At 33.2% G+C, this 11,789-nt stretch overlaps 3 protein-coding genes across 6 annotated transcripts; all 3 read right to left on the bottom strand.

The window, feature by feature from the left end:
• Positions 1-4: 4 nt before the first annotated feature.
• LOC138941799 (probable ATP-dependent RNA helicase DDX55 homolog) lies at positions 5-1,016 on the bottom strand. Its single transcript, XM_070311682.1, has 4 exons — positions 934-1,016; positions 692-852; positions 159-574; positions 5-43 (listed from the first exon to the last, which is right to left on the bottom strand). The coding sequence occupies exons 1-4, from the start codon at positions 1,014-1,016 to the stop codon at positions 5-7; spliced, it is 699 nt and encodes a 232-aa protein (XP_070167783.1).
• A 581-nt stretch (positions 1,017-1,597) lies between these two features.
• On the bottom strand, positions 1,598-3,428 carry LOC138944832 (ATP-dependent RNA helicase DDX55-like). Its single transcript, XM_070315879.1, has 4 exons — positions 3,225-3,428; positions 2,993-3,100; positions 1,820-2,092; positions 1,598-1,712 (listed from the first exon to the last, which is right to left on the bottom strand). The coding sequence occupies exons 1-4, from the start codon at positions 3,321-3,323 to the stop codon at positions 1,692-1,694; spliced, it is 501 nt and encodes a 166-aa protein (XP_070171980.1). The 5' UTR covers positions 3,324-3,428; the 3' UTR covers positions 1,598-1,691.
• Positions 3,429-6,801: 3,373 nt separating this feature from the next.
• LOC138944827 (ataxin-2 homolog) lies at positions 6,802-11,632 on the bottom strand. 4 transcript variants are annotated; one of them, XM_070315871.1, is made up of 9 exons: positions 10,667-11,632; positions 10,483-10,594; positions 10,023-10,343; positions 9,720-9,953; positions 9,333-9,651; positions 8,590-8,885; positions 7,983-8,513; positions 7,754-7,910; positions 6,802-7,365 (listed from the first exon to the last, which is right to left on the bottom strand). In XM_070315871.1, the coding sequence occupies exons 1-9, from the start codon at positions 10,747-10,749 to the stop codon at positions 6,833-6,835; spliced, it is 2,586 nt and encodes an 861-aa protein (XP_070171972.1). In that variant the 5' UTR covers positions 10,750-11,632; the 3' UTR covers positions 6,802-6,832. The 4 variants fall into 4 exon arrangements, with proteins under 4 accessions (XP_070171972.1, XP_070171973.1, XP_070171974.1 ...); XM_070315872.1 differs by having other exon boundaries at positions 7,983-8,501; XM_070315873.1 differs by having other exon boundaries at positions 10,712-11,632.
• Between the last annotated feature and the right edge of the window lie 157 nt (positions 11,633-11,789).

Here is an 11,789-nt window from a genome sequence, read left to right as displayed (position 1 = left end):
TTTTTTAAATTCCAAATGCTGCATCAAACTCTTCTTGCGAGATCTACAATTACATAAACAAACATATATAAAATGATAAAAATACGAAAATCATAAAAAAAGAAAAATTGATTTTTATAGAAATGAATGATTTTAATAGAAAAGAATTAATATATTACCTTCTTCTTCTTGAATTTTTTAATTAATGCTATATCTTTTGCCAATTCTTCGAGATCCTCTTCCTTAATATGTTTCCTCTTTTTTTTATTGGAAGTTGTTGAAAGCCCCTCTTTCAATTTCTTTTTTTCCTTTCGCTTACTTCGTTTCTCTTGCCTCTCAAGCTTTCTCTTCTTGCTTTCTGACCAGGATTCAGTTTGTTTCTGTTTACGTCTGTGATTAGTTGACCAAACGCCTGTATTTTGATATTCAGTCAATTTCTCTAATCTGTGTAATTCGCGTTGTTTGTTCGCATAAGGTATCGCGTTTATATCAATTTCAGGGCTAACGAAAAACGACACATCCTTTCGTTTAAGCTCGGGCATTTTTGGCATTCTCAACAGTCCAAAACCCATTGCCAGCTTTCCCATATCGACATCTTTTAATCGAAGAATTAAATTGCATTCATGTTTATTATAAGATTGTACATATGAAACGAATGCACGATTTGCTTTATCAAACATAAGTCGATCTTTTTGTTGCAAGTGCCTCATACATTGCAGGCATTCTTCAATGGTATTCTCATTTGGTTTCGTTTTTATTTGTTGCAGTTCTACTTTCTGATTCCTTTTAACAAAGTCTACATATGCATCTTCTGTTTCTAAAAGAAATAGCAATGCATTTCCTTCATTCCCGATCCTAGCAGTTCTACCACATCTACAAGGAATATAAATTATTTTACAAAACATATCTCTTTAAAAGAAATATTAATACTTATTATTTCCTTATATATAATACCTATGTACAAAACTACTGGCAATAGATGGAGGATCATATTGTAACACCCAGTTTATCTCAGATATATCAATCCCACGAGCCATTACATCTGTACATATTAAAATGCCATTTTCAGCATGTCGAAATTGATCAAACACTTTATATCTTTTGCTTTTCATTTTACCATGTAAAGCTAGCACATTTATTGATGGTAATAATCTGTAAATACATGTATATATATATATATATATATATATTATACTCAACCATAAAATTTATTATTTTTAATATGGAAAAATTAATCAGAAAGAAATTGTTTGATTGAACGGAACGATTATTATAATTAAAAGCAACAAAGATATTATATTAATAATTAAATAAAATAAAACATTTTATATATGGAATTTAACAGCAAATAATATATACTTTGTTAATATTTAAGTAAAATATGCCTTACACTTGTATAACCTGACTGAAGTAATCCACACACGCACAGGTAGATAAAAATATCATATATTTTGTTTTAAATCCTATTGAATGTATAAAATCTATCATTACTGATAATTTGTGTTCAGGTTGAACAATTGTGTAACTATTGTTCAAATTTACAGGCGTTGAAACATTAGATTTCTCTTTCACAACTATCAATGCTGGATTTCTCAGACCTGCCCTAATTAATTGTTGCAATTCTTTCGTCTGTGTTGCAGAAAATAAACCTGTTCTTCTAAGACGTGGCAAATAGCTTAAAATGCTGTCTAAAGTTGCAGAGAATCCTAAGTCTAGCAATCTATCTGCTTCATCTAAAACAAGAAACTCCTAGAGAAATAATAATATATTTGATTAATAATCCAAGAATTTTGATTGCGTATAAATAATTTTATTATAAGAGAAGGTATGATTTCATTACCAAAGATTTTATACACAAACTCAAATTTATGGAACTATAATTAGATAAAATGTCTTGTAATCTTCCAGGTGTGGCAACGATAATGTTCACTCCCTTCTTCAAATTTTCTGCATCTTCCTTAAGTGTCACACCTCCAACTAACAATACTTGCTTCAATAATGGAATTTTTTCTAAAAATTTTTCTAAAATTTCACTAATCTGTGTAGCCAGCTCTCTTGTGGGACTAATTATTATCGCTCCTACTTCCATAGTTTTCCACTTTTCTGGTCGTTTCTACATATTTTAACATATAAAAACTTCTTAATGCCTTATCAAAATACTTCGTTATCAAAAATAAAAATAAATTCTTAATGCCTTATCAACATAATTCGTTATCAAAAATAAAAATAAATGTTTGGAATAACAATTTTTTACAATTTTTTGTCTGTGTATAATCTGTGCTATATAAAAGAGCAGCTGCTAGAAAAAGAAACTATAAGCGCAATATAAGAATGTTGTCAGAATGTTCTTACAATATAAATATATATACATATTTCTTTTTCTAAATTATTTTAATTATGTAATAATTATCAACATAAAAAACTTAAAAGATTGATATAGTTTCTTTTTCTAGCAGCTGCTCTTTTATATAGCACAGATTATACACAGACAAAAAATTGTAAAAAATTGTTATTCCAAACATTTATTTTTATTTTTGATAACGAATTATGTTGATAAGGCATTAAGAATTTATTTTTATTTTTGATAACGAAGTATTTTGAAACAATATATATATATATATATATATATATTGTTTAATTTAGAGAATTTCTTTCTTTATTATCCATGATATAAAGAAAATGTCATATAAAAATAGTATCTTAGCTTTAAATAAATAACTTATTTTTATAACTTATTTTATCTATCAGTTTATATCTTATAAAAAATAATCTCTGTTTTAAGTATATAATATAATCTATATCTCTGTTAACTCTTTCTCTCTCTCTCTCTCTCTGACATTTTTAAATAATTATAAAATATTTTAGAATTAAATACGCAAATAATATTTTCTTGAATGTATTTGGATTTTATAAAAAAAATTATGCATAAACAATCAAGTTTAAAAAATTTTGTAAGAAATTCCATATTCTAAATATTTACTGAAATAAATTTGTATAACAAATAAAAGAGTACTTGTAATATTTCCAATAGAGGAACAAGAAAAGCAAGTGTCTTTCCGCTGCCTGTAACTGCTTCTGCTGCAACATCTTTACCATTCAATAATAACGGTATACAAGCTGCCTACAATTAACATAACATAATAAGCATTGTCATTATTTTACAAAAGCATACTATTTTGTAATATTTGATATTTTAATAACATTTTTCTAATGCATTACACATACATATACATTATGTTTATTACCTGAACTGGTGTCATATCGATAAATTTTAATTGTTTAAGTGTTTTTAATACAGGACCGCTTAATCGCACATCTAATTCTTCCCATTTTTTTGTTTTCATTATAAATCTTTATATTTCTACTTTTTTATATCTCAAATAACTATAAAATAATTTCCTATTTATAAAAGAGCATATGATGTTGAAAACATGTGTGATGTAAAGTCCTATATAATCAGAGAAGCGACAATGGCGTTCCGCTTGCTGATTGGCTGACCGCCATGTCCGCCATGGACCCATTCCACTTACGATTGCAATGCTCACAGTATCATTTTATCTTTGTTGTTCACCGAAAGGCCGCGTTCGGCAACTTGACGTTGTTTTGTTGGTTCTAAAAGTAAGGTCCAATCACGTTCGATTGCTACTGAACGGTTTTCTCTGCTAAATGCGCCCAAAGATAGATGATACTCGCGAGCGTTAAGCCCGTATCAGACTACGCATTGAAGATTGAGATTCAAGATTCAAAATTGAAATTTGACCAATCAGAACAAAGAAATTTTAATTCTTTTTGTTCTGATTAGTCAAATTCCAATCTTTAATCTTCAATCTTTCATTTTCAATGCGTAGTCTAATACGAGCTTTATGGGATTTAGTGCGGCTGGAAAAAGAAACTCGCTGCGCGTTATTTTAGTTCATCCAGTTATTGTTTCATTATCAAAAATGTATAGATCTTTTATATAACTGCCTCAAGAACAACAAAATAAATATTTTATTGTAAATTTACTGTTTTATTATCGACAATGCAAAGATTTACTTACCTACAGTAGCGCGTGGCGAGTTTTTGAAATATTCGATAGCCAATCGTTACGATAAATGTAATATATATAATATTTATCGTAACGATTGGCTATTGAATCGAAATAATAGCACAAAGCTAGTTTATAGAGAATACAATTTATTAAATATAAATTTGTTTCAAAAATAAATCAAGAAATATTAAAGATGATATTTACATACATTAAACGGAATATATTACATACTGGAGGGTAAAAAAAAAGATATGTACAAGAAATTGGTTTTTAACGTATTGATTTTTTTATTTTGATGTTTTTCTTCTTTTTAAATCTCTTCAATATAAAATCTGTTTAACGATGCCACACACTCAACTATCTCTCTCAAATGTTGTTTTTGCTTCCTTCTGTTTATATACACGATTAGGTCTAAGGCCGTAGTTGTTGAACATTCTTTTCCCAATCGGTATCGAGCAAGGACTAAAAATTCATCTGGACAGATCTTTCTACAAGGAAAAGTTGAGATTAGCGATAATCACTGAAAAAATGAAATATTTTGGCCTTTCTTAATTCAACAGTATCAATAGATTTAAATAAAGACTGTTTAGTGTTTTACGGTCATAGGTATTTTTAGCACATTGAGAAAAATCATCCTTTTTTTCTTGGTCCCTGCTCTTATTCTAATGGTATATAAGATAGAATGATATATATATATATATATATATATATATATATATATATATATATATATATATAATATATATAAATAAATGTTACAATCAATTTCGTATAGACAAGCATACAAAAAAAAGACATTATGCATATCCATAACTTTTCATACAGTCATGTAACAAATGCATAATAAAAGAGCAGTGCAAGAGAAAAGGAAACTATTCTAACATAGAAAAGAATCTATACAATAAAAGGATTTAATTAAATATGTGAACTAAATCGAAAAGGTCTGTAATTATTAGCAGTATCTTCCTTTCTTTATCGCTAATCTCATTGCTTGTCTTCTAATTAATAGTATATATCCCATGTTCAGATATATTCTTAGTTCAGGCAGCTATCAAGCATCTATTTTTTTGCTCATTAAATGAGAAGTACATAATTAACAAACGACTCGCATACAAATCAATTATATTGCTTCATCTCTAATTATCCCTTAGATAATATTTTATAGTTTTAGCATTTAATTTAATTTTTAACAAAGAAATTATGCATAGATATATGTAACCTTTCACGACAAATGCTACATAATTTTTAATTTTTAAAAATGTGAGCAGGTATTTGTTATACATTTCTTGATATTTTCTTTTGCCAAGCAATTATTTTATATGACACTTATAAAACAAATTGGACTTTTATATTAATATAATATATATAATAAACATGAATTTTTATATATAATTCGGATTTATAAGAATAAAATCGATAATATCAAATTTTTTAAAGTTTAATAACATTTATGTATATCATCTTTTTTTGAATAAACTTTTAAATTATATTATTTCGTACTTTTCATTATGCGTTTATTGTTTCTAAACATGATAAAATATGAAAATACAAAGATTGTATTAAGCTACTAACACAAAGTATAATAATAATGTGTTATGTCTATTACTGAAACTAATTGTTAAAGTTTTGATAATAAACTCAATTGAAGCTTACATTGTTCGATATGTAATTATGTACCTCTCTGATGCTTGCTATTCGCACCGTTAACGTTGTGGGATTTGTCAGTGTGCAGATGTTGCATCTGTTCGCATATTTGATGTAGTCTTTCGCGTTTGAAAATCGTGCACGTATCAACATCTTGTAACAAAATTCATCAACAAACCGCAGAATCGTATATTTCGCTAGTGTTTTACCCTGCAAGCCGTACGTCAGCTTCAGTAATTATTACTCGCTTCGTTCAAATCAGATTCGAAGGAGTAGTCGTAACCATTCTATCCGATTTTTTCGCGAGTTCTTGCTCTTCTTTGTGAGTAGAATTAACACTTAGCCACACATGGGCAGAAAAATATGCCATGTATTTTCATATACCTCATTCTCGCAATTTCGATAATCATCTCTTAAAAACAGAAAAAAAGAAGAGAGGAGGGAGATAGAGATAAACTTGCTCGTGCGATATTTTTCGGTTTTTTGGTTGAAAATCTTGGTTCAATTATTTTACAAAGTAGTGCAAGCTATATTTGTATGAAAGATTGGAACCTTTAAATTCAAAATGCGCATATTAAACAAGCGATCCCTCATATTCTCTCCAATACATTAAAGCACTACTCAATAAAAATGCATGTTATCAAAGAAATCTTTGATAAACTCATTTTTTGTATCTGACATATTAATCCGATAAAAGTAAATCCGTGGAAATTTTACGAAATAATATAATTTTAAAACTTGATTAAAATAATCAATGTGATGAAATTTTTAGAGTCCATAATACAGATATAGGTCATAATTCGACGATCGACCTACATTTAAAGCAGAAAAGTTACTTTCATGATGGTTGATACTCATTGATTGTTTAAAATTGTTTAAAGCATCATTCAGGATAATATTGCTTTGTATTGATTATCCTTTTTTTTTCACTACGAAACAAAAGGTGAGATAATTCTATACTGCTCATCAATATAGAAAGTTGACAATAAGTTTTTAATTTACACTGTTAACGGATAATGGATTGATCGGATAAATTGAGAGTCCATAGAAGCGAGCAATTTTTCAAGCAATCAATCAAAGCAAGCAATCATCGTGAAAGTAACTCAATTTTGAAAATCTTATTCTACCATTTCAGAATACTAGCACTCTTCTTTTTCTTCTTTTACTTCATGTTACCAGCTACTGATTGTGCGGTAAAATAACGGGTATAGTTTGTTGCGCACCCGGAGGGGGCTGCGGTGGTAGGTATTGCATGTGCTGTGGTGGAATTGGTATATGAGGTGGAATTATTGGACACATAATTGGATAACTCGGGGCGTGACCCTGAGGCGGAGGTTGCGGATACGTAGGCTGTGGAGTACCGGGTGGATTATAAGCACCCGGTGTGTGCGGTTGATTTGGATTGGCTGGAGATGGTGTTTGGCTAGGTGGTTGTTGAGTTACATGAGGATGTGGATGTGTATGTGGACCCATGTATTGTATACCAGGGGCCTGCGGGCCTTGCGAGTCATGATGATGGTGGTATGGAGTAGCCATGTGCGGCGGTGGCGGCGGTGCCTGGACCATGCGTACCATTTGCTGGTACGCCGGTTGTCCTGGATAAGGCACCTGGAATGGTGGATGTATAGCTGGCGCTAATAACGGTTGTCCCGTTGCTGCGGCCACTTGCATCTGGGATGCTATATCTGGTGCACGATGTTGCATCATTGGCACTATAAAAGATATCACAATATATAATGTTATATAATGTTTTATTTTCAGCATCAATACGTAATTATACAATAAAGATAAATAAAATCACAATTAATCTAAAATATCTTCGAGAAACGAATAATTTTGAACCAAAATTAAGACTTATTAAAATTTATTTTGAAGATTATATATACATATATATAATTTTCAAAATAAATTTTAATGTCTTCTACTTTTAATATACATATATATAATCTTCAAAATAAATTTTCTATGAAGAAATTTTTCAAATCTGTATTAACTATAAAAAAATATATACATACGTGTACATGTGTGTGTGTTAACATTTCATCTGAGCTTAACACAGTCATAACTAAAAATAATTATGACTATTTAGGGAATACTGACCCTTTCGGAACCTTGTCACTTGTTGAGCTGGTGGCTGACTAAATGCCGTTGGTGTCACATATGCCGGCATAACGACAGTTGCGGGCATAGTCACTCCTGTATACTGAGGAGTCTGAGGCGTATGCGGTCGACTAGGTGTTGGTGTACTAGGAGAGCGCTATAAATTATATAAGCAAATATTTCATTATTTCCATTCAAGCTCGATTTACTAGTGATTTACATTACTTACTGGTGTAAAAGGTTTGGCATTTGGATTAAATTCTTTAGCATTTGGATTCAATGTAGATTTTTTAAAAGCAGTAGTTATCTTATCAACTGCAGGTTCTGATGGTGATTGTTGCACTGTTGGAGTATTCGTCTGTGGTGGTGGTGGTGGTGGTTGTTGTTGTTGTTGTTGTTGTTGCTGCTGCTGCTGAGGCGGACTTGTAGATCTTACTGCTAGTGGTGGACCAGGTGGTGGCTTATTGGTAATGACAGGTTCTTCTTGTATAGTTTGATGTTGTTGATGAGGACTTGTATGCTGCTGCGTTGGCGGCTGTTGTTGCGATTGCTGTTGTGTACTTGTATGTTGATGAGGAGCTTGATGATGCGGCTGATTCATCGGAGTAGCAGAATGTACATCTTGTTGATGTTGATGCTGTTGCTTTCGGGAAATTTGAGAAGTATCTGGCGATTCTGCTAATTTGAATTCCGCAGCAAACTGTCTCAGTTCCGAATGTTGTTCATCTCTGCCACGAGGCGTCGGAACCTTGAAGTAAAACTTATAATCGTAAATGAGTTGTCTTTCTTTTAAGAAGGAAAATTATTTTAAATGAGAGAAAATATATGCGCCGTACCTTCCGATGATCTGATTTGTGTATGACTATTTGTCCTTCCACAGAATTCTGCTGTGGTAATGATGTATGTTGCTGATGTGAAGACTGTTGTTGCTGATGCAAAGATGCAGCATTTGATTGAGGAAATGGCGCTGGTGGCGCTTTATCAGCTTGATAAACCTGTTGCCTGCCAGGTCGCTCTCGTTTCTCTGTATTTATTTTACTCGAAGGTGTTTGTTGTTGTTGTTGTTGCGGAGGAAAGCCTACTTGCGGCATTGAGGGAGTAACTTGAGATTGTGGTTGATTCTGTTGGATTACTATATCAAAGGAACATACAATTATCAATCAATACCCTTGTGCGGTCTCACTCTGAAAGTAATAATTTAGGCTTTTGACTATAAAAAGTTATTACAGGAACTTTTATCATATGTTTATTATATATAAAGAGCTATTATAGAGTTTCTTAAAAAATATTTACTGCATGCAAAAAGTCACTACAATAGCTAGCTGAAAATCTTTATTGTGTATGCAGTACATTGCTCTTTGTTAAATCACTAAGTACACATTGGTAGTTTCTTATTCAATTTTTATGATCTATTGTACAAATATATTTATATAATGCAACAAAGTTATATTATATTATATGCCAATTTAACAGAAAAGAACTTACAATATTCTCATAGTATAGTCTGTTGCAATAGTGCGTTTTTCATTTAAATCCTTGCAAAGAGTTCTTAATAAAGATCACAAATAAATTAATATACCTTGCTGCGATTGTGTCGTAGGTGGAGGCACGAATGGCGGCGGTGGATTATTGTACGTGACAACCACTCCATTAGGTGGCATACCCATATTTAAAGATACCGGATGTTGCACCGAAGCATGAGTAGGCTGTACTCCAACCGATATATTCGGTTGTGGGACATTTATATTGACTGTGGACGGAGATGGTTGGCTGTAGACATTCTTATTATTTGTAGTTCCTGGCGAAGACGGAGGTTCATTGGATCTCATTAATTTGCTAGTGTTACCATTCTTCTTCTTCAATGGCGGTGGAATATATTTTCCTTCGGTGGGCCTTGTCTAAAGGTGAGTAGTTGTTAAGAAAGATATTCAATAACTAAAAATAGAAATTTCAAAATAATTCTTACTACAGCTGCAAATCTTTCTTCTTCGTCTCCATTTTCCAATTCTAATCTAGCCTTATGATTAGGTTGAGATTCAATCTCATTTGCTATTTCAGCAGCCTTCTGTTCTTGCTCTTTATAATCTTTTGTATCTTTACGAAGTTGTAAAGTATAACCTACTAATGAAGGCTCAAATGTTGTTTGAACTCCATAATCTTGTTCATTTTTACGAAACATTTCATTAACATCCCAACCATTCTGAAAATCAAACAATTTTATATAACTCATTGTTTGATTCATTGTCTTGCAATAAATTTGCAAACTTACAGAAGCACCATCTAATTCTAACTCGGTTCCATTCATAGCAGCAGTTGGTGGATCCCAAGGCTCAAGTTCTTTTTCACCAACTAAACCGTTAAATTTACTAATAGCTGTATCCGTTTGGAAAGTATCTCTTATAGCATATTCCAAATCAGCATCCTTGGCAGATATAGTGACAATGTCATGTGATTTAAAAATTAATTTCTCTACTACGTTATCTGCGTTAATCTTTTCCTCTACCCGATGGGTCATTTCTAATACTACATCAAAATTACTTGAAAATGTTCTAAATATACCCTCATATACTGAGCCATTTTGTGTTTGAATCTGTGATTCCAATAAAAGATTGTTACTATAATTTAGGTCAATCTTTTTAATAATTGATATACAAATACACACACATACACACACACACACACACACACACACACACACACACACATATCTACACATATGTCTGTAATACCTGTACTACATTCCCAACATGGCCAGTAATTGCATGCATAAAATGAGCATTGTTATAGACTCCTTCTGCTACAATGCTTCTCTCCGCAGGAGATACACGTGAGCGCGGAGATCTGGAAGAACGTGTCGATCAAAGAATACATTATTTTTGTCGTCGATACGTTGCTACGTTATAAATATTATACCTGCTATTATGATCTTGACGAGGGGAGCCAAGAGATTGGCAGTACCTGTTATTGTTTGTACGATTCTTCCTCTTGCTATTCATTTTGCCTGACGGTTCTTCACCAGTCGTTGGTGGATTTCTGCCGCCGGTTTGTTGGAGGCCCTCTCGTTTCTTAGTAGGGACCGGAATTTTGACTACTTTCCCGATAACTGCTCGACGTCGAAAAAATCCGTTTTCTCGCCCGTGGACGACAAATCGCAGCTGCCGTTGCGTCGCGCGTGTTCTCGCTTACTCGCGAAGCTTTTACGCGACGTCTTCGACAACGCTTAGAGGTCTCTCACGGATCCGGGGGAACGTTTGACGAGCGTCGAATGAGGAAGAAGCCGTGAGGATCGCAAGGACTATCAACATTCACGACGGCTTTTAGGTTATACGAAAACACAGGCCCGAATCGCGAAGTAAACGCAAGGCGTACAAACGCAACGCGCAGTGGCGATCGGACTCGATGCTGCGCGAACTTGGATCGCGGTTTGACAGGCGCGGGACGCTGTCATGCACGCTTATCGCCGCTGAGATTACTACGGCGAGGAATAATCCAGCGCTGGAAAAACGCTGGCGAATGCGCGCGTATATATGTACGTAACGATGAGTGAGCGAGCGAAACGAGCTGGCTCTTCACAACCGATTATCGCGATCGTTAGCTCGATCACTGTCGATCGGCTGTACGTGACGTAACACTACGACGACGGGTGCCTCTCGAGGGAACGTGAGAAGTTGCGTGCAGAGATCTCGGCCGTTCGCGAATCTGACGGACTTGGACTTGCTCTGAGTAGAAACAGACGTGACGGATCCGCGCAAATAACGCGTGCCAAGCACCGGCGATAGTGTCCGCGAAAATGCGCCTTTTTATCTCTCCTTATTGTTTTAATTAATCAACATGTGGTAGAGAACTATACGGCAGGCTGATTTGCAACCTCGCAACATATATATTCTATATGTCGCCTATGTTCAATCCCGATCGCCCTGACTCTTATTGAGACCGGTTCTACAATAAGTCGTATGTCGTTAATCGTAAGGAAATTGACCAATCACAGTCGATAATTCCAAAAAAAAAATGGACTGTGGTTGGTCAATTTGCTTAC

The sequence above is a fragment of the Polyergus mexicanus genome, unplaced genomic scaffold (assembly GCF_030449975.1).
Source record: "Polyergus mexicanus isolate NDT 795.1 unplaced genomic scaffold, iyPolMexi1.0 SCAF_2, whole genome shotgun sequence".
Lineage (NCBI taxonomy): Eukaryota > Metazoa > Arthropoda > Insecta > Hymenoptera > Formicidae > Polyergus > Polyergus mexicanus.
The sequence above is the reverse complement of the archived record's forward strand: the minus strand, read 5'-3'. Positions and strand labels throughout refer to the sequence as shown.

Excerpts from the sequence above, each read along its gene's own strand:
- LOC138941799 (XM_070311682.1), bottom strand. The coding sequence starts at position 1,016 with ATGGCTCGTGGGATTGATATATCTGAGATAAACTGGGTGTTACAATAT. Across the intron at positions 853-933 it reads GCCAGTAGTTTTGTACATAG|ATGTGGTAGAACTGCTAGGA; the intron begins GTATTATATATA and ends TATTCCTTGTAG. Across the intron at positions 575-691 it reads CATTGAAGAATGCCTGCAAT|ATGTCGATATGGGAAAGCTG; the intron begins GTATGAGGCACT and ends TTCGATTAAAAG.
- LOC138944832 (XM_070315879.1), bottom strand. The coding sequence starts at position 3,323 with ATGAAAACAAAAAAATGGGAAGAATTAGATGTGCGATTAAGCGGTCCT. Across the intron at positions 2,093-2,992 it reads CTCTATTGGAAATATTACAA|AAACGACCAGAAAAGTGGAA; the intron begins GTACTCTTTTAT and ends TAAAATATGTAG. Across the intron at positions 1,713-1,819 it reads GTTTGTGTATAAAATCTTTG|ATGAAGCAGATAGATTGCTA; the intron begins GTAATGAAATCA and ends TTCTTGTTTTAG.
- LOC138944827 (XM_070315871.1), bottom strand. The coding sequence starts at position 10,749 with ATGAATAGCAAGAGGAAGAATCGTACAAACAATAACAGGTACTGCCAA. Across the intron at positions 10,595-10,666 it reads CGTCAAGATCATAATAGCAG|ATCTCCGCGCTCACGTGTAT; the intron begins GTATAATATTTA and ends ACGTTCTTCCAG. Across the intron at positions 10,344-10,482 it reads ATGTTGGGAATGTAGTACAG|ATTCAAACACAAAATGGCTC; the intron begins GTATTACAGACA and ends TTGGAATCACAG.